Source organism: Syzygium oleosum, unplaced genomic scaffold (genome assembly GCF_021117445.2).
Source record: "Syzygium oleosum isolate NSW1041296 unplaced genomic scaffold, Sole_v2.1 Sole_v2.22, whole genome shotgun sequence".
Classification (NCBI taxonomy): domain Eukaryota; kingdom Viridiplantae; phylum Streptophyta; class Magnoliopsida; order Myrtales; family Myrtaceae; genus Syzygium; species Syzygium oleosum.
Window position 1 is genome coordinate 1,838,093 of NW_026607506.1, and position 23,797 is coordinate 1,861,889.

At 43.4% G+C, this 23,797-nt stretch overlaps 2 protein-coding genes across 2 annotated transcripts; one reads left to right on the forward strand and one right to left on the reverse strand.

Moving 5' to 3' along the window:
- Positions 1 to 35: 35 nt before the first annotated feature.
- LOC115669802 (uncharacterized) lies at positions 36 to 2,480 on the reverse strand. The gene is made up of 4 exons (XM_030590936.2): positions 1,877 to 2,480; positions 1,163 to 1,304; positions 935 to 1,073; positions 36 to 601 (listed from the first exon to the last, which is right to left on the reverse strand). Exons 1-4 carry the CDS (start codon positions 2,238 to 2,240, stop codon positions 257 to 259), a joined length of 990 nt encoding a protein of 329 aa, XP_030446796.1. The 5' UTR covers positions 2,241 to 2,480; the 3' UTR covers positions 36 to 256.
- A 10,785-nt stretch (positions 2,481 to 13,265) lies between these two features.
- Positions 13,266 to 23,553, forward strand: LOC115670012 (anthocyanidin 3-O-glucosyltransferase 5-like). The gene is made up of 2 exons (XM_056321292.1): positions 13,266 to 14,344; positions 22,940 to 23,553. The coding sequence occupies exons 1-2, from the start codon at positions 13,369 to 13,371 to the stop codon at positions 23,428 to 23,430; spliced, it is 1,467 nt and encodes a 488-aa protein (XP_056177267.1). The 5' UTR covers positions 13,266 to 13,368; the 3' UTR covers positions 23,431 to 23,553.
- Positions 23,554 to 23,797: the final 244 nt, after the last annotated feature.

Consider the following 23,797-nt stretch of genomic DNA (forward strand, 5'->3'; position numbering starts at 1 on the left):
CTTTCATAGAGTCTGAGGATAAAGAAGCGGTGATAAAGATGGCAAAGCGGATAAATTTCTCACAACCTTACATCAACAAGGCAGTCCTCATAACGTAATGTCAACAACTTCTTAATACACACAATATTATACAAGCGAATAGACAAGAATAGCTATACTAGAACATCGTTAAGTTGCAAATGCTCCACCGTATCGAGACCCTATCATTTTTCCCTCCTCCGAGTTATTGTCATCGGTTAGCAGGTAAGTTTTTGCTCTAATGAGTTTCGACTTTGAGGTGGGCGCGGGCTCCCGAACCTTCGTTTGTTACTTGTGTCTCCTCTGTCTTAGGTTTGAAGTCCCTCTCGACAGCTGCATTGCATTCTCTGTATCTGAAGCATGACAATAGATGATCATTGACCATTCCCGCGACTTGCATGAACGAGTAGATGACAGTCGGCCCGACGCAACAGAAGCCTCTTCGCATCATGTTCTTGCTAATGAACTCTGCTTTCGGCGTCTTTATGGGCACTTGACGAGCATAACGGAATCCATTTCTTATAGGCTTGTGATTAACGAAACTCCAAATGTAGTTACTGAAGGAACCAAACTCCTCCTGAATCTGCAGATTAGATGACAACATTCATTCAATGATCTTCTCCGTGGCATTGTACTTGTTATCTTAGCAATCGGATTGGATTGGTGGTTTCCCTCAATGTGACACTCATTCAATTACACATTCCGGAGCTGTAAGGCTATATTTGAAGAGCCTCTTCACTTCTAGTTTTCCAAGTGAGAATCAGAAAATAACAGTAATGGTGATTGTTTGACTGAAAAATTGTGCCTTTATCAGATATTACTCCACGAGATATCATGAATAAAATTTCATATGATTCATACTAGGCGAGCATATTTCCGAATGTTCGAGTATCATATGCTTAGAGAAGGTATTTACCTTGATGGTCTGTTTGGCGTTCTCAATGACTGCACGGAGCTTTGGTTCAGATAGCAATGGTTTTCCATTTACTTTCACACGGAGCGTCTTCTCTTCAAAATGAGCAACGCTTGATGGGTCAAAATTGTCAAAAGACTTCCTGCCAATGATCCAAGGACAATCCTCAGGTGGGCGTGAAAACTACTTGGACTAACTTAAAAGGAGTAGAAATCTAACAAAGAAAGCAACCTGAATACATCTCTCAGCTGTAGAATCATGGGCCAGCTTAATTCTGCCAATGCCTGTGAAAAGACCAGCAGCTCAAAGAGCTTCCTATCATCATGAACAGGAACACCCCATTCTGCATCATGGAAGGAAGTATACAGAGGATCTGCGAAGGAAGCCGAAATCCCGAATTAACTGAAATAGTCACCTCACCACCACCGAAACAATACAAAGATGCATAACAAAAAGATGCAAATACAAAATTATACCCGTGCCCAAAAGAATACAAAGATTACATTCGTATTTGAGCAGAGAACTCTGCTATTCTGCCTCTTAAAGACCCTTAATCTGAAGATGCAAATATCAAAAAGACAGATTTCTGGATTTAGTGTTTTCGGGTAAATGGTATTCCCTATTCTAGATATGCTGTTTAATTATTTTTGAGAAGTGAAACAATTTGCATGAATTCCTCGATGAAGAACAGGAGAGAAGTATCCTTACTACATTCTAAGAAGCTCTTTGTACGAACTTTTTCTTTTTCAGTGCAAAAACTTGAAAGTTCAAGCAGGGTGACAAAAACTCCTTCTCTCCAATATAATCACTGATGCACATACATCTTGGATTGCTTATTGAGCACACAGTAGATAAAAATTCTCAAAGACAGCCACTTCCATAAGCAGAATTGAGCTTATAATAAAATAACTAATGACAAATAAAATGGTTAACCAAGTTCCTCACCTGAATTCGCTGTGATCCAGTCGCACCGTTTGAACGGACCAGAAATGCCACCATCCTCAGCACCGGGGCCTGCCCTTGCTCCGACGCTCTTCGCCGTCCTCCTGCCCTTTGCCATCTTCTTCACAGAGGAAGCGCTGCTCGAGTTCGAGTTCGAGTTCGAGTCCGAGGAGCACGTGCTGTCCACGGAGGCGCCGCTCCTCACAGCCAAAGCCGGCACCTCCGCAGCCGGCTTCCTCGGCTTCTGCGGCTCACCCCGGCGCTTCGGATCTTCGGCAATGGCGACTCTGTTTCCTCCGGGGCCGAGGACGGCTCGCGGCTCGGCCACGGGCTTAGCCACCAGCCGGGGCTTAGCGGGAACAGGCATCGCCGCAGACCTCCTTTGAGCTCTGGCTCGAACACTTCGCGATGGCCGAACTTAAAAAAATTTGAATTGGTGGGAAGCGGGTCACTTGTCAGTGCAGTGTTGTACAGCAAGGGAGGAAATTGAAGAGAGTTCAGGTTGAAATGAGAGGGAGAGAGAAGGAGAAGAAAGCGTGAAAGAGACAGAGCGAGAGACGAAGAAGATGGAGCAGCCGAAACAGCACAAAAACGACTAGGAAACGAACTGGCGTTTCTGGCGAGATTTAAAACGCGGAAGCTTAAGCTTTTTTCGGATTGTCGTTGCGCTTGCGGGGGGTGCGGAGGCAGGCCACCGGTAGCAGCCGGTGGCCGTCGCTCGCGTGCCGGTCACCTTCTGTCTCCAGAGCTTCGGAAATGCATGGGGAAACATTCTTTCGCAATCCCGATTTTGCCACCATTCGTTCGACAAAATTGCGGCCTTACCCCACATTCTCTTTTTGCCTCTTTTGATTTTGGAAACATTTCCCAAAAAATCATGAACATTACATTTCTGAAAAATCAGCTGGCCACGCTCGTGATTTTCAAAATATCGACTGCACAAGTCATGAAAAACCAGTCTATATCACTATTACGATATTTTGTTATTTGGATGCGTAACAATTATCTGAAACATTATTTACCAAAAATTCTTTTCAATAAAATATCGGAAGCGCGCGGCTTTCTCTTATTTTAATTATGCTTAGAGAAATAGACATCGGATATATGTAAACAGCGGGATCTTTGGGAAGGGGAAGTGCATTCGCTAAATATCATTCATTATACACACGATAATCAAAAGTGAATTTTCACATATTATGATTTTACTTAGAATAATTTCAAAGACAAAATCAAAAGGCCTATATAGGTAAATAGCATTCACGTAATTGTACTAGCTGAGAATATTTTATTCACCTACATATGGCTGAAACATGAGGGCCATGCATGCTTTGAGAAAGTGATTTTTGAAATACGTTGGTGCAAAGTGCAAATCCAATAATGACCCAATCATGCTAATCTACTGATATATATGATTACGGCGATAATTGAAGATTTTCTCCTTGGTTGAGGTGAAACCTAACATCGCATGATTGTTCTCCTTTCGTAGGCCAAGTTAGAATCCCTAGTTTCTATCACTTTCTAATTGAATAAAACGTGCAATTCGAAACACATTTGACACCCAAAATACAAGTTGTGTGAAGCATTCAATTAGATGGACATGAATGGCGTCTCTAATTGCGTATTTGTGAGAAATTATTTCTATATTTCCGTGTCTGAATCACACTTTTTAATTAACCACAAAATTTTGTTTTGTCTGATCGAATCTTTGAAATTTGCATAAATTTTCTGATACAAATCCTCTGCACTAATCTCGATCAATTTGCACTAACGTGTGGCTATTGGACAGTGCCGGAGGATGGCGTGAAAAAAGATTGTGCCTCCGTAAAACCCATCCCCATCGTGCAAAACAATAGAAACTGTAGGCCTATGTGGATAAGCCACCGTGGAAAATTTTGCATCCGTGGACAAGACATCATGGCTAGAAAAGTTTGACGGCCACATCAACTCGTATTGGCCGAAATTGGTGCCCGATGAATTTGAATAATATATTTATGCAAGTTTAAGGAGTTGTGACTTTAAAATGTACTCCTTGCTAACATTGGGTGAAGCGATTAGTAACCTCACCAAACTCGGGGTGATTTTCCAATAAGGGCCGTGTGCTCGTCCTCTTTTGAGGCGGTCTATCATACTGCGTTCCTTATTTTAATGTGTCAGTGTTCGCACGCCCTGCTTTTCCTAATCCCCCTAATAGAAAGGAATACCCTTTAGCTGTTTTACATCCAAGGATGTCGGGATCCATTTGAAGTTTTAGACGAAGCAGTTTTACCTCTTGCTTAGGGGGCACATGCTATACTAATCAAGTGTCAAGTAGTAGTAGTTAGGCATTGGCAAGGGCGTGGAGAGGGAGGATGAGGGTCGGGTCGGGTCGGGGTTGTGAATGAGGCGTTGATGGGAGGGCAGAATAGGGAATTTGAGCCCCATGGGAACCGGGACCGGGAGTTGGCGGTCAAAAGAGAAAAAGGCAATTGGGAACGTTGTTTCTAGGCTAAGGGTCGCACTCAGTCGGGTGTGTTTTGGGGCTCGGTTGGCTTTGTGTGGAAGCCGCTCTTCCTTGCTTTACCGTTAACAAAAAGAATCCAAAGGAAGAAGGGGGGGCAACGAACACCACCAGCAAAAGCCACACTCAAAGGTCGGAAGATGGTGGGTGGGTAGCCAACGGCTACACAAGAGATAAAGACCTGGTCCATCTGGGCACAAGCCATTGCTTTCCATGATGTGGGCTCTTGCTTTGTTGGCCCATTAGCTGTTTTCCGAGGTTTTGCTGGTCGTGTTTTTGCTCGGGACAGTTTTTGATGTGAAGCTCGATTGGTCGAGAGCGAGAGGCCAAGTATGAAGAAGCACCCCGGCCTAATACGTTGCACAGCCTATCCGTGACCAAAAGAAGTTTAATTTTTACAAGCTAGCTGGATCGTGATAATTGGTAAACGTGTCATAAGGGCAGATGTCATGTTGCGTGGTTTTTGATATATGATATGTGCACGCGGTAGAGTTGTCTTTCGCGATATCACAAGTTCGAGTTAAATCGTAAGACATCCCTCGGTTGGCTTATGGCTTGGGTATCTTTTACCTCGTGCATGGAGACATTCTAGCTTCTATCATGTCGATGGAACTGTAACGATGGGTCCTTTAATAAGAGCCCTTTCGGTTTAAGTAGCTATGGTTTCAAATGAAACATTCTATAGCGAAGACATCTATAATAACCCCGAGAGGGATAATTGTTGGGAAAAAGGTGTATAATAATAATGATGCGGAAGCGAAACCCTTTCTCCCTCCGTGCGTGATCAAGATTGGCAAAAAGAAAATAAGAGAAATGTAGAGACGAAGACACACGGATTTTACGTGGAAAATCCCTCGAAAAAGAAAAACCACGACGATCTTCCACTATAATAGTAGGATTTACAACAATATTTCTTCACTGAAAATTGATGGATCACCCTCACCTATTGGTGGATTACAACCTAGTACAAGAGGATAACAATCTCTCTCACAGAGGATCTTTCTTATCGAAAGAGGTTGTCGAAACCTTCGACCTCACCGACTCTCGTCGAATTTGTTTTTGATGTGGAATGTACACCAGATCTCACGTCACAATCCAACATGTCTCTTCATCCCCTATTTATAGAGAGCCATGAGACATCTCTTCCATGCTCTAGATTCTTCACCAATAAATAAGGTGGTCGTAAAGCATCTTTCCAAAGCATGGAGATTTGCAAAACTCTTCGTTTTCAATGCGAGTTGGTTGCATTGGAACTACGCGGTCATCAAGTTGGTTGCATTGGAACTACGTGGTCATCAATGCATTAATTCTCCCGACTAATTAAGGAGAATCCCAACAAATCTCCCCCTTCGACTTAATTAGAGGGGATAATTGCCATACCTGCACCTTCGCAACATTCATTGAACTTCTTCGACGGAATAACCTTGGTCATCATGTCGGACCAGTTCTCATCTGTGTGAACCTTGTCGAACTGTAAATGCTTCTCCTCTATCACATCCCGAATCCAATGGTAACGCATATCGATATGTTTTGAGCGAGAGTGATAGGCTGAATTTTTCGCCAAGTGTATGGCACTTTGGTTATCACATCTCAATACATACTTTTCTTGCTTATGACCCAACTCAAGCAAGAAGTTCTTCATCCAGAGCATTTCTTTACATGCTTCTGTGGCTGCAATATATTCGGCTTCAGTGGTAGACAGGGCAACGCATTTTTGGAGCTTCGACTGCCATGACACAGCTCCCCTTGCAAAGGTAGTTAGGTACCCTGACGTCGATTTTCTTGAGTCAACATCACCACCTAAATCTGCATCCGTGTATCCTTTTGACACGGGTTTTTCTTTGCCGAAACACAAACACCTTTTCGATGTACCCTGGAGGTATCGAAATATCCATTTGACAGCAGCCCAATGTTCCTTCCTTGGATTCGAAAGGAATCGACTCACAACACCGACTGCATAAGCAATATCGGGTCTGGTGCATACCATTGCATACATAAGGCTGCCAACCGCCGATGAATATGGCACGTTCATCATCTCTTCTTTCTCTTTTTCAGTCGAAGGACTCTATTTCTGACTGAATTTGAAATGTCCAGTAAAAGGAGTACTTACTGCTTTGGCCTTATGCATGTTGAATCTCTCGAGAATCTTCTCGATATATTTCTCCTGGGATAGCCATAATAGCTTCTTCGAACGATCTCGAACAATCTTCATCCCAAGGATCTGCTTTGCTTGGCCAAGATCTTTCATAGAAAAAGACTGGCTCAAGGCCTTCTTCAGTGCAGCAATTTTCTTTGAGTCTTGCCCATCTATCAATATATCATCGACATAAAGTAGAAGAATAATGAAATCACCACTAGCATACCTCTTAAAGAACGCACAGTGGTCAGCGTGAGTTTTCTTGAAGTCATGTTCCGTCATGAACGAATCGAATTTCTTGTACCACTGTCTTGGTGCTTGTTTTAAACCATAGAGACTTTTTTTTGAGTAGACACACTAGGTGCTCTTTTCCTGGAGCTTTGAAACCCTCGGGTTGCTCCATGTAGTTCTCTTCCTCTAGGTCTCCGTGAAGAAAGGCAGTCTTCACATCGAGCTGTTCAATTTCCAAGTCTAGGGAGGCGGCTATACCAAGGACAGCTCGGATCGATGGCATCTTCACTACCGGAGAAAATATCTCATCGAAATCGATGCCCTTCTTCTGATTGCATCCTTTGACAACAATTCGAGCTTTGTACCTTGGCCGTGAGCTGTTTTCATCAGTTTTGAGTTTATACACCCACTTATTTTTCAATGTTCGCCTTCCCTTTGGTAACTCAACTAGATCATAGGTATGATTCTCATACAAGGATTGCATCTCCTCCTGCATGGCTTTTACCCATTATTCTTTCTTATTGCTGGTCACTGCTTCTTCATAACTTTGAGGCTCCCCCTCTTCTACAAAGACTGTATAATCATCTGCAGGATATTTAATGGAGGGACGCTTGATTCTAGTGGATTGCCTCGGTTGAACTTGAGGCTCTGGTTCGACAGGTTCTGTCTCTGTCGTTTCGACATGCTTCTCTGTTGGTGGTTCGTCATCATCGCCCACTTCTTCATTGTTATTTTGTGATGATTCTCCCCCTGAATCATCACTCTTTTTAGAGGGTAACACAGGATCGGAATGGATAACGATCCTGGTTTTGGGTTTCTCTATGTCTTCAAGAGTTTGGTCTTCAAAGAAGACAACATCACGACTTCTCACGATCCTCCTTTTGATAGGATCCCATAGTCGATAACCAAACTCATCTCTTGGTGAGCCAAGGCAAATACACTCCTTGTTCTTCGCATCGAGCTTAGATCGTTCGTCTTTAGGAATATGGATGAACGCTCGGCAACCGAACACTTTCAGATGATCGTATGACGCCTTCTTTCTTGTCCAAGCCTCCTCTGGGATTTCTCCATCCAAAGGCTTTGACGGTGACAAGTTGATTAGATCAACGGCAGTCTTCACGGTTTCACCCCAAAATGATTTGGGTAGTTTGGCGTGAGATACCATGCATCGAACTCTTTCCTCAATGGTTCGATTCATCCTCTCAGCTACGCCGTTTAGCTGAGGCGTCTTTGGAGGCGTCTTCTCCAATTTTATGCCATGTGACCTGCAGTATGCTTCGAAAGGGCCATGATACTCACCACCATTATCGGCTCGCACGCACTTTAATTTCTTCCCAGTCTCCCGTTCTACCATGACATGGTACTCCTTGAAAGTTTTGAGAACTTGGTCTTTCGTGCTCAACAAATACACCCATACTTTTCTGGAGTGATCATCGATAAAGGTGACGAAGTAATATGCACCACCAAGAGATTTCTCTGTCATGGAACAGACATCAGTATGAACCAGATCAAGAATATACCTTCTCCTTCTGGGTCGATCTGGTTTCTGGAATGATACTCGGCGTTGTTTGCCGGCTAAGCAGTGAGTGCAGGCCTCTAGCAATTGGCCTTTCACGTCGGAGAGTAGCTCTTTCTTGGCAAGGATCTGCAATCCCTTCTCGCTCATGTGACCAAGCCTCTTGTGCCATAATTCTAGGCTTGAGTCAACGTGGGCAATATTAGCATCTCCATTGCGTACACTTCCTTGCATGACGTACAAGGAGCCTTCTTTCTTTCCTCGGGCGATGACCATACTCCCTTTGATGAGTTTCCATTTGCCTGAACCAAAGTGATTCACCATCTCGGCATCATCTAGCTTCCCAGCTGAGATAAGGTTGAGACGCATATCTGGAACATGTCTCACCTCCTTCAATATCAGCTTATATCCCGTGTCAGTCATCAAAGTGACTTCACCAATTCCAACAATTTTGCTGGTGACACGGTTTCCCATCCTGACTGTACCAAAGTCGCCACTTTGGTAGGATGAAAAAAATCCTTCATGTGGAGTAACGTGGAAGGATGCACCTGAATCAACGATCCATGAAATATCATTGTCGGCAACGTTGAGGTAGTTGGCTTCACCAATTAGGAAGACATCATCATCTTCAGTTGCTGCGACGGCCGTAATGTTCTTTTCTTCCTTCTTCTTTGGGTCAACTTGGTCTGGCTTGACATTGCCGGACTTTTGATCTCTCTTAAGAAATCGGCACTCCGGTTTCTTGTGACCGGATTTCCCGCAATAGTAACAAATTACTTTAGGGCGAGATCTGGAATGCCCACGAGGCTTATCATGGCCGCGGCTTATACTTCTACCACGGAACTCGGTTCTCCCATGATTGTCGACGATGTTGGCCTCATATTGGCTGGACGTGCCTCGTTCTTTTCTTCGAGCTTCTTCATTTAATAGGCTATCGGCTACGGCATCCATGGTGAGCTTGCCTTCCGGGGCTGAGTTACTTAGAGTAACAACCAACGTGTCCCAACTTTCTGGTAGGGAACTGAGGAGTAGAAGGGCTTGCAACTCATCATCAATCTTCATCTCAATCTTTGTCAATTGATTCACGAGCCCCTTAAAATTGTTTAAGTGCTCTATTATGCTTTGACCATCCTTATACTCCAGCTTCACCAATCGTCGCACTAGGTGAGCTTTATTACGAGGCGTCTTCTTTTGAATCATGGACTCTAGCTTCGCCCATAATTCGTGAGCATTGGTGTATGTCGACACATGCTCGAACAAACTTCTATTGATATATTTGCGGATCATGGCGACTGCTTTGCGATTTAAGAGTTCCCACTCTTTATCGCTCTTTTCCTCCGGCTTCTCCTCATTGATGACATGCTCGTACAAGTCCCTGCAATATAGGTGGTCCTCCATCATGGGCTCCCAATAGGAATAGTTCTCCGAAGTGAGTTTGAACATATCACCATCATGGGTGACGGTAGCCTCCATCTTGAAACACACGATGCCTTTGAACCAGGCTTTGATACCACTGTTGGGAAAAAGGCGTATAATAATAATGATGTGGAAGCGAAACCCTTTCTCCCTCCGTGTGTGATCAAGATTGGCAAAAAGAAAATAAGAGAAATGTAGAGACGAAGACACACGGATTTTACGTGGAAAATCCCTCGAAAGAGAAAAATCACGAAGATCTTCCACTATAATAGTAGGATTTACAACAATATTTCTTCACCGAAAATTGGTGAATCACCCTCACCTATTGGTGGATTACAACCTAGTACAAGAGGATAACAATCTCTCTCACAGAGGATCTTTCTTATCGAAAGAGGTTGTCGAAACCTTCGACCTCACCGACTCTCGTCGAATTTGTCTTTGATGTGGAATGTATACCAGATCTCACGTCACAATCCAACATGTCTCTTCATCCCCTATTTATAGAGGGCCATGAGACATCTCTTCCATGCTCTAGATTCTTCACCAATAAATAAGGTGGTCGTAAAGCATCTTTTCAAAGCATGGAGATTTGCAAAAACTCTTCGTTTTCAATGCGAGTTGGTTGCATTGGAACTACGCGGTCATCAAGTTGGTTGCATTGGAACTACGTGGTCATCAATGCATTAATTCTCCCGACTAATTAAGGAGAATCCCAACAATAATTGACCTAGTCGCTTCTCTCTATCTTTTTTCCCTCTTTTAGGAAGGGTATAGACAGACGAGTCTGCTTGGAACCACATAAATGGTCTGCCCTAGCATCTGAGCAGATTCTTCTCTTCTATTGTCATTAATTTTTTTTAATGAGTTTTCTCAACTTCGGGAGAAGTTATGATCTGTATACGAACCCATTAAATTCTGAGAAATTTCTCAGAATATCTTTCTGCATTTATCATATTGGATCTCATGATTAGGACCTTTCACCACTCTAAAAACTTTTCAATGTCGAATCGGTCACCGGCAAAAATCGAAATACTGAATCGACCCCTCGAAATAAGATAAGATTAGCGGACAGTAAGAGAGAAGAACAAGGGGGTTGGTTCTCTCCCACTTGCAGACAACTCGAGAAACCCAGGAGATGAAAAGATGATTTATGTGTCTTAAAAGATGATTTTGAAGGGGAATTCTCTCAACCCTTCCAAGCACACAAAAAAGAAAAATGCCGATGCCCAATTTGCCCAATGGTTTTGCTGGACAACCAGATTATTGGGGGCTAGTTAAGAGGACAAAAAGACTACGGGAGAGTTGTAGAAGAAGGGTTTATGTTGTCACAAGGTCTGATCCAAAAACTGAAGTTGTTGAGTGACGGGGGGCCACGTGAGTATTATGGTGGGAGAATTTGTTCAATCAGTTATAAATCTGTTGTATGGATATCGATTTAGTCCTAAACTTTTTAATTTTGCTAATTTAGCCCTAAAACCTCCGCAGGAAATTCCAATATAATCTTTATGGTCAATTTTCGCCGGAAATTGCTGATGTGGCAGTGTGCCGCGTAGTACAGCTGACGATGACCGGACCGCCACACGTTAGCGATCTCAAACGAAAATTGACAAGAAGGATTGTATTGAAATCTCGTGTAAATATTTAGGACTAAATTGACGAAATTGGAAAGTTTAAAACTGAATTAACATCCATACAATAGAGTTAGGACTGATCGGGTAATTTTTCATTATTTGGTGTAACTTTCCCGTGATAATTAAACTACAAAAATGGGATGCCACAAATTTTACAGGTGCATAGTGGACCGTTCAAGCCGTTTTGTCTCGTATGTATGTATATATGTATGTACGTATGTCAACGCAAGCCAACCGTAGAGGACAGGATAAGTGCGCTTTCTTGTATTTTCTTGTAAGGTCGTTTTATTTTAGAGCGGCCGCCAATTTGTTTTAAGGTGCGTTTGGTCGTCATTTTTGGTCACTGTTGATCGGCGTTTGGGTTCTCGGTTACGCATGGACAAGGTCCTAGCGCCGCCCCCAGATGCCCGTTCATAATATGGTATCGCGAATGCATGTATACAATTATTTTTTGTTATAAGCACAGAAGAAAATCCAACTTACAAGATAATGATATAACTGTTGTTAGTCTAAGCACACTGCACAGTAAGAAAGTCCAAATCGTCGGCTGCAAAGATGATGATGATTCCTAAGGTCCGGACTCCCCCCAGACTCCTTCAGCAATGCGGTCCGATTCCAAGAAATTTGGGGACCGAACCAAGAACAGTCAAAGAGTGACCGGGAAAGTCAAGGTGCACGTGGATAGAAATTCCCCACCACTTTGACGGTTTAATGTCGGACCAACTACGAAGGCTGCTAAGGTTTGAAACTACTCACCAGGTAAAATAAATTTGAGAATAACACAGCCTTTCAACAAATGGACCATATAATATCAAATAACCGCCCGCCATGTCATTTAATGTACCGAATTAGGTCTTCAACCTATCGATTTGATCAATTTAGTCCTAAATCTATTGCGTTTATGTCAATTCAGCCATAAATCTTTCAATTGTGCCAATTCGGTCCTAAACCTTTTGACGACTTACCAATTAGTCATTCCGGCCAATTTTGACCGTAAATCGCTGACGTGGCGGTCTAGTTAGCGCTGATCATCCCACGTGGCATATTCGGCGTTGACGTGGACAACTTTTTAAGTTTTTTGATTTTTTTCTAACCCCGGCCTGCCCAATGTTAGATAAAAAAGGAAAGAAAACAGAAAAGAGGAAAAAGAAGAAATATTTAGAAATATTTAAAAAAAATTTAAAAATTATCCACGTCAGCGCCGATCATGCCACATAGGATGACATGTCTCAGCGATTTCCTCTCAAAATTGGACGGAATAACTAAATTGATAAATCGTTAAAATGTTTATGACTGAATTGGCACAGTTGAAATGTTTATGACTAAATTGACACAAACGCAATAGGTTTAAGACTAAATTGGCCAAATTAAAAGGTTTAAAACCGAATTGGCACAAGTGCAATAGGTTCACGACTTTTTTTTGGAATTTTCTCTTACCAAGTAACGATACGGTAATTTGCTATTAGATTTAAAGAAGTCAATAATTCAATGCATGCTTCCCACTTGTTTCGGTATCCATTAGAAATTGGCGACATCACCAAAATTAATAGATCTTAATAAGATTCCCGGTAACATCTCGTATTCTTTAATCTCTAGGTAAGTTTATGGAGGAGGAGGACTGTGGTACTCTCATAGGAGCTATCGCCAGTGACTGGTTTGCTACTCTACCCGTGTCATTACCCATACGGTATTCAGTGATATGTTACCACGTAGATATTACTCTCGAGATTGATTTTATGACCCCAAGAGACGAGCGGTGCCCTTAAAATATTGTATAATTGGATCAAAATGCAATAGATTTCATCCGTTCAACTGATCTCAATGGCCCACGAGAGATCGTGTCTCTCTTTTTTGTTTTGGTCGCTAAGATCGTGTCCCTTGAAAGCCGTAGAATCAACGGTCAGGACATCCTCTGCTCTCGACTATGCAACAGTTTTCTGTACATTCATTAGCTGCAGAATTACAGCAATCTATAAGAAGACACGCACCGCATCCGAAAAACCGACACCACAACAAGCGGTTTTCATCTCCCCGCTCCCTCCTCGTTCAACCCCAAACCCACACACCATGCCGGAAACTGCGTCCTCCGGCACCGATCGAGACGACAGACCCCACGTGGCGGTCCTAGCGAACTCCGGCCTCGGCCACGTCATCCCCCTGCTCGAGTTCTCGAAACGCCTTGTCGTCGGCCACGGGTTCCGCGTCACCTTCCTCGTCGTCACCACCGTCGACCCGACCCCGGCTCAAGACCAGCTGCTGAATGCGCGGGGCCTCCCGCATGACCTCCACATGCACGGCCTCCCGGCCGTCGACACCTCCTCCATCGTCCCGGAAGACTCCCGCATCCTCACCCGCATAAGCCTCGTCGTCGAGGCGAGCATCAAGAGCCTCAAAGCCACACTCATCGAGCTGAACTACCCGAGGGCGCTAGTCGTAGACGTGTTCTGCACTCAAGCCTTCGGCGTGGCAAGCGAGCTCGGCATCCCGACCTACTCGTTCTTCACGATGTCGGCCACGATGCTCGCGTTCTCGTTGTACCTGCCGACGCTCGACCGCGAGGTGACCGGTGAACTGGTGGACCTTCCCGAGCCGGTCCGGGTCCCTGGATGCCCGCCGGTCCGACCGGAGGACCTGCTGGACCAGGCGAAGGACCGTAAAAACGAGGAGTACCGGTGGTTGCTGTACCACTTCAGCCGGTTGCCGATGGCGGCCGGGATCTTCCTGAACACGTGGGAGGCCCTCGAGCCGGGTTCGCTCCGGACGCTGAGGGAGGACTCCTTCTATAGGAATGTGCCGGTCCCGCCGGTCCACGCGATCGGGCCGCTCGTGCACGAGGACGGCGATGCGGAGGGGCTGCGCTCGACAGACGCCGAGTGCCTCGCGTGGCTGGACCGGCAGCCGGGAGAGTCGGTTGTGCTGGTGTCGCTGGGAAGCGGCGGGACGCTGACGAGGGAGCAGCAGGCGGAGATGGCCTGGGGTCTGGAGCTGAGCCAGCAGAGGTTCTTGTGGATCGTACGGAAGCCCGCGGATGCCTCTGCCTCGGGTAAGACCAAGAAACTCCCTAGCCTTAGTGAGATCGTGCGTACGTTAGATTTTCTGCTACTTTCCATTTTTTCTTTGTCCGCTTTTACAATTGCCGAAATTCCTCGACTTGTTATTATTTGCTTTATCAATACGTTGCATAAAGGGGTAAATCTCGACAGAAAAGAAAATAATGATGTGACAAGATGAAAACAAAAGGGGTTTTTGTTAATGATGTTGGGAAAACTCAATTCCCGATCCTCACGTTTGAAACATATTCGGAACGAATTCGATCAATGCGGAAAACGTGCCCAAGGATCGTCAACTTGTATCACCGATCGTACAGGTATATCACACAACGAACATACCCGGTATTGTCACAGATTAAGTGCCACTTTGCGCTTGAGAGTTCTTCGAATGTCTTTCGTACTCACGTGCGTTCCGAAGCAAAAACAGAGAATGCGTTGTATCGAAGGAGTGTGTTTGCACATATGAAAATCACTACTGTTTTCCAAAGGGTGCCTTCTATTATAGATAGGCAAATAACTACCTCGTGGGCCCTTGTGGCTCACGGGCCGGGTTTGGCCCATCTTGGGCGGTCCACCCAATATGTCTTACATCTCCCACTCGCCCACGATGGGCTAAACACAACTCTCTTCCTTGCAAAGTTCATATTGGCAAATAATCCGTGCGACCAGCATACTACGAGAGCTCGTTGTTATACATCTGTTAGGAATATATAACAGCTCAAATTTGGGCATTATCCAGAGCAGAATTAGTATGCAGTTCCCTAGATCAATCAGTCACAATTTTCATCTCTCTTGATCTCTTTTAGTATCTCGTATATTGTATTCATAACTATGATTTACTCAAAATCATAATTGGTCGACCTGTGAATACAAATATAGAATGTGACATCATAAATTAAATTGATCTTCCTCTATCCTTAAACCTCTCCATTTCAGTCCAACTCGCTTTTCTAGAAATGCCCCGTTAGACCGAATTATCATGATCATCGGCAACATCCTAAGATAGCAAACACTGAATAGAAATTTTGAGAATAAGTAAGAGTCGTGAGGGCACTTTAATTGAGAAGAACTATTTTCTTCAAGAGTCTCACACGACTTAAAAATTGAGATCACAAATTTTTGCCAACTCTTATCGGTCGTCCCATGCATACGTAATATGAAATACGTATTACGGTATTCTCTCCTTTTCCCATAGAGCGTATGTCTTTACTCTCAATACCGTACAGATGATAGTTTAGACATACTCAATGTCTAACTTGAGTTCACCAATCTACTCTATTCATAAGCATCTATCAGAACTCACATCTGGCATTAAAGACAGGTAAAGTGAAATATGTGGGTCATTTCACTTTCGGACATAATAATCCATATGTCCTCATCTTAACATTTTGTTAAGGCGACGTCCATGCTTCAAGCTCGAGCTCTCAATTATCACCTAGATAACAAGCTTAAAACTGTCTCATCTCTATTCATCACACAGTGAGTAGAGGCGATTACCCGTGTGAGTGGGCTAATCTCTCATCTGTCCGACATAACTTTTCAATATAATGCACTCAGCATCGACATTCACAAACGTCATACAAACTTATAGGCATTGATAATAACAAACTTCATTAATAGTGAATATTCTGGGAAAATTACAATATTCAGTACATCATATTCTACACAGTCCTAGAGATCTCACATGACCATGGAAAACTTCTCTAGGAATCGGCTTCGTCATAGGATCTGCTATCATCCTTTGTGTAGATATGTACTTCACGTTCACTTCCTTTCGTGCAACCATGTCCTTGACATAGTTATACTTGATATCTATATGTTTGGTCTTTCCATGGTACTTGGGATCCTTAGTGTACGCTATTGCTGCTTGGCTATCACAATAGACCAATACTGGGTTTGCAGCATTCTCAGTAACACCTAAGTGATCCAAAAATCTTCTAAGCCAAACAGCTTCTTGTGCCGCTGCTGATAGAGCCACGAACTCGGTTTCCATTGTAGATAAGGCTACACACTGTTGTTTCTTACTGCTCCAAGATATGGCGCCATTATTCAGTAAGAACACGTATCCAGAAGTAGATTTCCTTTCTTTTAAATCTCCTCCCCAGTCAGCATCAGTATAGCCTTCAAGGTGTAGATCACTTCCTTGATAAGTCAGCGCATAGTCGGCACTTCCCTTTAGATATCTCAGGATTCTTTTGACGGCGATCCAATGTGCTTGACCTGGATTGGATTGGTATCTACTTACCATTCCAACTGCATAACAAATATCAGGTCTTGTACACATCATAGCGTACATCAAGCTTCCGACAGCACTAGCATATGGAACTTGTTCCATTTGCTCCTTTTCTTGTGAAGTCTTAGGACACATTCTGTCGCTTAATGCTTCGCCCTTTGCAATAGGAGTATCTATTGGTTTACAGTCTTGCATACGAAATCGCTCAAGGATTTTATTCACATACGTCTCTTGTGAAAGGGATAAGGATTTCTTTGAGCGATCTCTCGAAATCTTAACTCCAAGAATGTATGCAGCTTCACCCATATCTTTCATCTCAAAATTGGAAGATAACCAATTCTTGACTGTATTAACCAACTCCATACTGCTTCCGGCAATTAGTATATCATCAACATATAATGACAAGATCACAAATTGATCTTTGGATCTTTTGATATATACACAATTGTCTTCACTAATCATTACAAAATCACATGCCATTATGGCATTGTGAAAACGTATATACCATTGTCTCGAAGATTGCTTAAGGCCATATATCGACCTCAATAGTCGACACATTTTGTGCTCCTGGCCTTTTGTAATGAAACCAACAGGTTGTTCCATATAAATTTCTTCCTCTAATTCTCCATTGAGGAATGCAGTCTTTACATCCATTTGATGTAATTCAAGATCCATACTAGTTACTATTGCCAGAATAAGGCGAATAGAGGTAAATCTAACCACAGGGGAAAAAGTTTCTTCAAAGTCAACTCCTTCCTGTTGATTATATCCTTTCGCCACAAGGCGAGCCTTATACCTCTCTTTTGAGCCATCAGCCTTACGCTTTATTTTGAGAACCCACTTGTTCCCAATGGCTTTGCGTCCTTTTGGAAGGTCAACCAATTCCCAAACTTGGTTTGATCTTAATGACTCCATTTCCTCTTCCATTGCATGTATCCATTCTTCCTTATCAGGGCACTTTAGAGCATCGTTCACATTCTTCGGCTCATCTTCATCTTGTGGGGCGATCATGAAAGCTTCTCCTTCAATGTCAAAACGTCGACGGGGAATCCTATTACGACTTGACTGTCGTATGGAATGCTGTACTCCTGATGATTCACCCCGTTCCATTGCGCTCCCACTCGAATGAGATAATGGTGGTGTCGTCTCTTTAAGTGGTTGCAATTGAGACTGGTTGCATTCAACTCTCCATTTGTCACAATGCTCCCACTAACTTCACTATCACGATCCACAGATTCGTATAGTGAGTAATCACCACCTACTTCGCCCTTTTTAGGAAATTCATTCTCTAAGAATGTGACATCCCGTGATTCAAATTCAATTATACTTCCGCTTTCTTGCTCACCTATGAATACATATCCTTTTGAGTGCTCCGAGTATCTTATAAAAATACTCTTTTTGCCTCTTGGGCCTAATTTTCCATACTTGTGAGAAGATTCACGAGTATAGGCAGCACAACCCCAAGGTTTTAGAAAGCTTAAATCAGGCTTTCTGCCTGTCCATAACTCATATGGAGTAGAAGCAAGCGATTTAGAAGGCACACGGTTAAGTATGTAAGAGCGGATCAACAAAGCATCACCCCAAAAGGTGATTGGCAAGTTAGCATGTGCCATCATTGATCTAACCATTTCCATTAAGGTTCTGTTTCTCCTTTCCGCAACACCATTTTGTTGAGGAGTATATGGAATAGTCAGTTGTCTTTCTATTCCCTTTTCATCACATAAATTTCTGAACTGATCAGACAGATATTCTCGACCTCGATCGGATCTTAATGCTTTTATTTTCTTGTCTAATTGATTTTCCACTAAGGTCATAAATCTTTTAAAGCAATTTAAAGCTTCAGACTTATGAGAAATCAAATCGACATGTCCGAATCGAGTATAATCATCAATGAATGTGATGAAATAAACAGACCCGTGCCTTGCTTTTACATTCATTGGACCACAGATGTCAGTATGGATTAATTGCAAAGGAAATTCAGCTCTTGTTCCTTTTCCAAATGGTTTCCGTGTTGTTTTTCCTTCTAGGCAATGCTCACATATGGGCAAATCAACCTTTTTAATATTGCCCAATAAGCCATCTTTAGCCAATCTATTCATTCTTTGTTGGCCAATATGACCAAGTCTAGCATGCCACACGTTCACATCATTTTCATAAGAATCAGATGATGTAAATAAGGAATAACTAACATTAACTTCACAATAGTCAACATCTAATACAATGAAACCATCTAAGAAATATCCGGAACTATAATAACTTGTATCTAAAGACAAGTCTACACCATTTTTATGGAAGTTTACATTAAAACCAAGTCTAACTAAAACCAACACTGAAACTAAGTTCCGACGAATCTCTGGAGCAAATAGCACATCATGTAGGAACAACGTGCGTCCACCGCGCATAAGTAGTTGACAGGTGCCAATGCCTCTGACCTCCACTCTTGAATTGTTCCCCACGTATATCCACTTCGTTCCTTGTGGAACTCGTCGGAACTCCACGAAAGCTCCTCTGTCCTTCGCTACATGGTCTGTGGCTCCCGAGTCTACAGTCCACAAAGGATTAGATTCGGTTAGAAACACTGAACTAGACACATAAGTAGCATTTTCATGAATGCTAAGGGTTTCTACCTTCTTTGGTTCGCCACAGTCGCGAGCAAAGTGACCCTTCTTGCCACAGTTGAAACATTTCACTCTTGAAATGTTCTTCTTGAAAGGACGCTTTCCTTTCTCCCGTTGGTTGAGCCTCGGCTTCTTGCCTGAAGGACTTGGCCCCTTGCCTTTCCACTTCTTTGACCCAGCAGGGTGTTTCCTCTTGGAGCCCGAAACTCCATGCGAGCTAAAACCAGCAAAGTAAATATCAGTTTCTGGCTTAGCCGCCATGAGGCGATCCTCTTCCAGCTCAAGATGCCGCATAGCATCCTCGAAGGTCTTGATACCCTCATTGTGGGTCAAATGGATCTTCATGTGCTCCCAGCTTTAAGGCAAAGAGCGGATTCGCCGCACCTGCTTGTTCATCGGTGAGTATGTGCCCGGCATCCTTTAGCTCACTAATCATATTCGACATCCGCCTCAAATGTTGTTTCATGGTCTTTCCATGAGACATCTTATATGAGTCGAAACGGATAATGAGTTGTCTTAGTTTGGTCACAGAAGTTCGACCAAATCTTGATGCCAGTGCAGCCCACATGTCTTTGGCGCTCTGGAAACGTCCGAACTCTCGCATGATGTCATTGTCCATGCTGCTTAGCAACGTAATGCGAGCAAGAGAGTTCTTTCTTTTCCAAACAGCAAAGGCATCTTTGTCCCTCTTGTGTTGGGCGCTTGTCCCATCCTCGGGTTCTTCCATAATCGGTTTAGAGCTTCGAGTGCCTCTTGCTCTTCCAAAGACATATTGAATCTTGAGACTCCAAATCTCATAATTGTCACCATTCAATTTTTCTCCCTTATTCAGTTCAGCCACTATGTTCTTAGTTGCTGAAGCCATCGTATCTAAACATTTCAGACACATACGCACGAGTTATTAAAGCCTATCTAAATGCTTCATCAGCATCATGATTACATAAACTAATCATATTAATGAATAGTTTCACAAAAGGTCTTAGAGTCGAAAGTTCACTATGTTCCCAATCATCGTCTAAAAAACCCAATTTGAAATTACCATTAATATAATCATTTATGTAAAGAAATTGGTTCTTCAAAAGTTATACAAACTTTGAAGAACTTCCCACATATAACATAACATGTGATATGGCAATATAAAATGAGAAATCACAAAAAAATTCATAGCCATATATATATATTTCATAACACATTCACAAATATTTTAAGAACATGTAATAACAACTTGAAACATATACAGAATTGATTCCTAATCCCAAAAGAACAACATCAAGTGTACCAATCTAACACATAGACAGGAAAGGACTCATAAAATTCTTTAGAAAGTTTTATTTTCTTCGGAACATAAACAGAGGCTCCCGGAAAACCCCTAGATCCGAGCCATGATTTGCGCCTCGACCCATTCAATGCAAGGGTTGATGTTCTTCTTGCCCCAACCCTTATGTATTCTTGCACAAAATTCTCCACAAGCATCTTATAGCTTGGACCATTTAAGGTTTCTTTAACCTTATCAATCATTCTTCCCAACTCATCAGGCATAGTGCATTTTAGTGCTCCAACCATTACATATTCCGGCATTACAAAACCGTTCCAAATGATATCCTGTATCATTTTGTTGACCTTGATGATGTGTGTCATCATATCATCTTTAGCGTCCCATCGATAAAGAGCTAGCTTGACTCTTAGGTTTTCAAGCTTCTTCTTTTGAGCTGCCGTTCTGGGTATTATCGGAGTGCGTCTCAAATGTACCATTGTTCCTGCAACGAATGCAGAACGAAGGATTACTTATAATCCATGATACATTAAGATAAGGAATGCTTATTCATATACATATGATCTAGCACTTGTATTTCAAAAAACTATAGAGAAATACTAGAGAAAATGCCAAAGAATATACCCCTAAGTACGTGTACATAGGGTTTATCGTGCATTTTCACATTCATAAGTGCAGTAAAAGTGTGATATGAATACACCATAACGTAGATCATTTCGATACGAGCACGTCGATACCAAGAACGCCCAAATCGGAGTTCAAATGAGCTTGAACGGACCGAAAGAAAAAACTGGGTCATTCTGCCGGTTTGACCGGTCCGGTTGGACCGGTTTGACCGTTCCGACCGTTGACCGGTCAACGGTCAACCGGGTCGGTCAACGGTCAACCGGGTCGGGTCAACAGTCAACGGGTCGGGTCACCGGGTCGGGTCAACGATCAACGGGTCGGGTCAACCAGGTCAACAGGGTCGGGTCACCGGTCAACCGGGTCGGGTCACCAGTCAACCGGGTCGGGGGTCTCGGGTCCGCTTCTGATGACGTCACGATGACGTCATCATCGGCGGTTAGCGGCGACCGACGCGCCGTTTCGCACGGCCGCGCGTGGTACGCACGCGCCGTCGCGCGCACGGGCCTTGCCGGCGCGTGAGGGCGCGTGCGGCGTCCTCCGGCGACGTGCCGCCCATCATTTTGCTCGTCTCGACGAGTACTTTCTGTTTATACAATAAAATTTAAGTTTTGACGAAAAAAAAAAATCGAAACATGTATGAACAGTTCGGCGACGCGACGAAAACGAACCAAAAACAAGGCCGAAACGAAAAAACAAGCAGTATACACTTCAATGGAAGAGACGGTACACATGCATGATCGGGAAACAAGTAAACGGGCTCTGATACCAATGTTGGGAAAACTCAATTCCCGATCCTCACGTTTGAAACATATTCGGAACGAATTCGATCAATGCGGAAAACGTGCCCAAGGATCGTCAACTTGTATCACCGATCGTACAGGTATATCACACAACGAACATACCCGGTATTGTCACAGATTAAGTGCCACTTTGCGCTTGAGAGTTCTTCGAATGTCTTTCGTACTCACGTGCGTTCCGAAGCAAAAACAGAGAATGCGTTGTATCGAAGGAGTGTGTTTGCACATATGAAAATCACTACTGTTTTCCAAGGGGTGCCTTCTATTATAGATAGGCAAATAACTATCTCGTGGGCCCTTGTGGCTCACGGGCCGGGTTTGGCCCATCTTGGGCGGTCCACCCAATATGTCTTACAGACTACCGACTATCTTTTTCTGAAAGTTAGATCGAATTAATATCATACATCTCAAGCTCTACGCATCAAGTAAGGCACGAGTTGACGTCTAGATTTCTTGGAGTGGGAAAAGATTGTTTGATGAGGGTCGCCGGTGACTCTCGCCAGCACATAAAACAAAACGCAAAGAAAAAAAAGGAAAAGAAAAATATGAAATATAAAATATAAAAAAAAATTATCAACATCAGCGCCGGCAGTACCACGTAAGACGATTATCGTCTATGTCAGCGATTTCCGATCAAAATTGGCTGGATGGACTGAATTGACAACTTGTCAAAAAGTTTATGGCTCAATTGACAAAATCGAAAGATTTAGAGCTGAATTGGCTAAAATACAATAGGTTTGGGACTTTTTCGACAATTTTTCCTCACGTCATTTGTACTAGGTGATTGTTGAATCAAACTGGTATGGTGCCTATCATCTACAATGACGGTACTTTTAAATGATCCATTAAGATGAGGATCCTTTAATCTCAATATGTGCATCTATTGACCATTCTTTTCATCACGTCACGAGGCACGTCCATCTTGATTTCACCACGAAAGAACCCAGGAATATGTGTGTGGGCGTGCGTGTGGAGTGCAAACCATTATACGAGTGGGTCTCAGAAACGTAGTGCTTTGAAACACTAGCACTTTGTCTCAGCTGCATTCTTCAATGTGGGGAGCGACGAGGAAGACGATCCGACCAAGTATCTACCGCAAGGTTTTCTGGAGAAGACTCGAGAGGTAGGCATGCTGGTGCCCTCTTGGGCTGCCCAGGTGGCCATACTGAGCCACCCCTCGATCGGAGCATTCCTATCGCATTGCGGCTGGAACTCATCCGTCGAGAGCTTGGCTAGAGGTGTGCCGATGATCGCCTGGCCACTCTATGCCGAGCAAAGAACGAACGCAGCGATGCTGGCGGAAGATGTCGACGTCGCCATCAGGCCGTCGGTCGAGGAGGGAAGGAAGGTGGTGGGAAGGAAGGAGATCGAGAGGGTGGTGAGGGCCGTGATGAGGGGAGAAGAAGGGAAGAGAATGAGACGTAGGGCTCGAGAGATTAGAGATAGCTCGGTCGAGAGCTTGAGTCATGGCGGTTCGTCTGATGCATCGCTGGCTGTTGTGTGTGAAGATTGGAAGACGAAGTCTAGCTGATGCGAGGAAGAGCTCTATGTGGATCGTGCTTCATAGTTTGGATTTGTGTTCTTCTACATAACTTTGGATGTCATATCCTTTATGGACGAGAGACAATAAGATTTCGTGTTCGAGAGTCGTAATAATGAGATTTTATTCTTAATTGAAAAAACAAAAGGCCGTCTCTGCACATGTTACTTCGCCTTGCATCCTTTATTTTCTAAAAGTCCTCACTTTTACATCCAAATAATATTAAGCTCCAAATTGACCACAAAGTCTTAACACCTCAAACATTATAGTCACTCATCCACTGGGCACGCGGCCTAGGGGCAAGAGAATTGGATGAGGGTGGAAACGTTTAGTTTCAGGTATAGGGTTCGATTTTTAT

What these genes read in the sequence shown, in the direction of transcription:
- LOC115670012 (XM_056321292.1), top strand. Translation starts at nt 13,369, where the DNA reads ATGCCGGAAACTGCGTCCTCCGGCACCGATCGAGACGACAGACCCCAC. An exon ending in CGCGGATGCCTCTGCCTCGG is followed by an intron (nt 14,345 to 22,939) that starts GTAAGACCAAGA and finishes ACTTTGTCTCAG; the next exon opens with CTGCATTCTTCAATGTGGGG.
- LOC115669802 (XM_030590936.2), bottom strand. Translation starts at nt 2,240, where the DNA reads ATGCCTGTTCCCGCTAAGCCCCGGCTGGTGGCTAAGCCCGTGGCCGAG. An exon ending in CTGGATCACAGCGAATTCAG is followed by an intron (nt 1,305 to 1,876) that starts GTGAGGAACTTG and finishes CTTCCTTCGCAG; the next exon opens with ATCCTCTGTATACTTCCTTC. An exon ending in ACGCCAAACAGACCATCAAG is followed by an intron (nt 602 to 934) that starts GTAAATACCTTC and finishes TCTAATCTGCAG; the next exon opens with ATTCAGGAGGAGTTTGGTTC.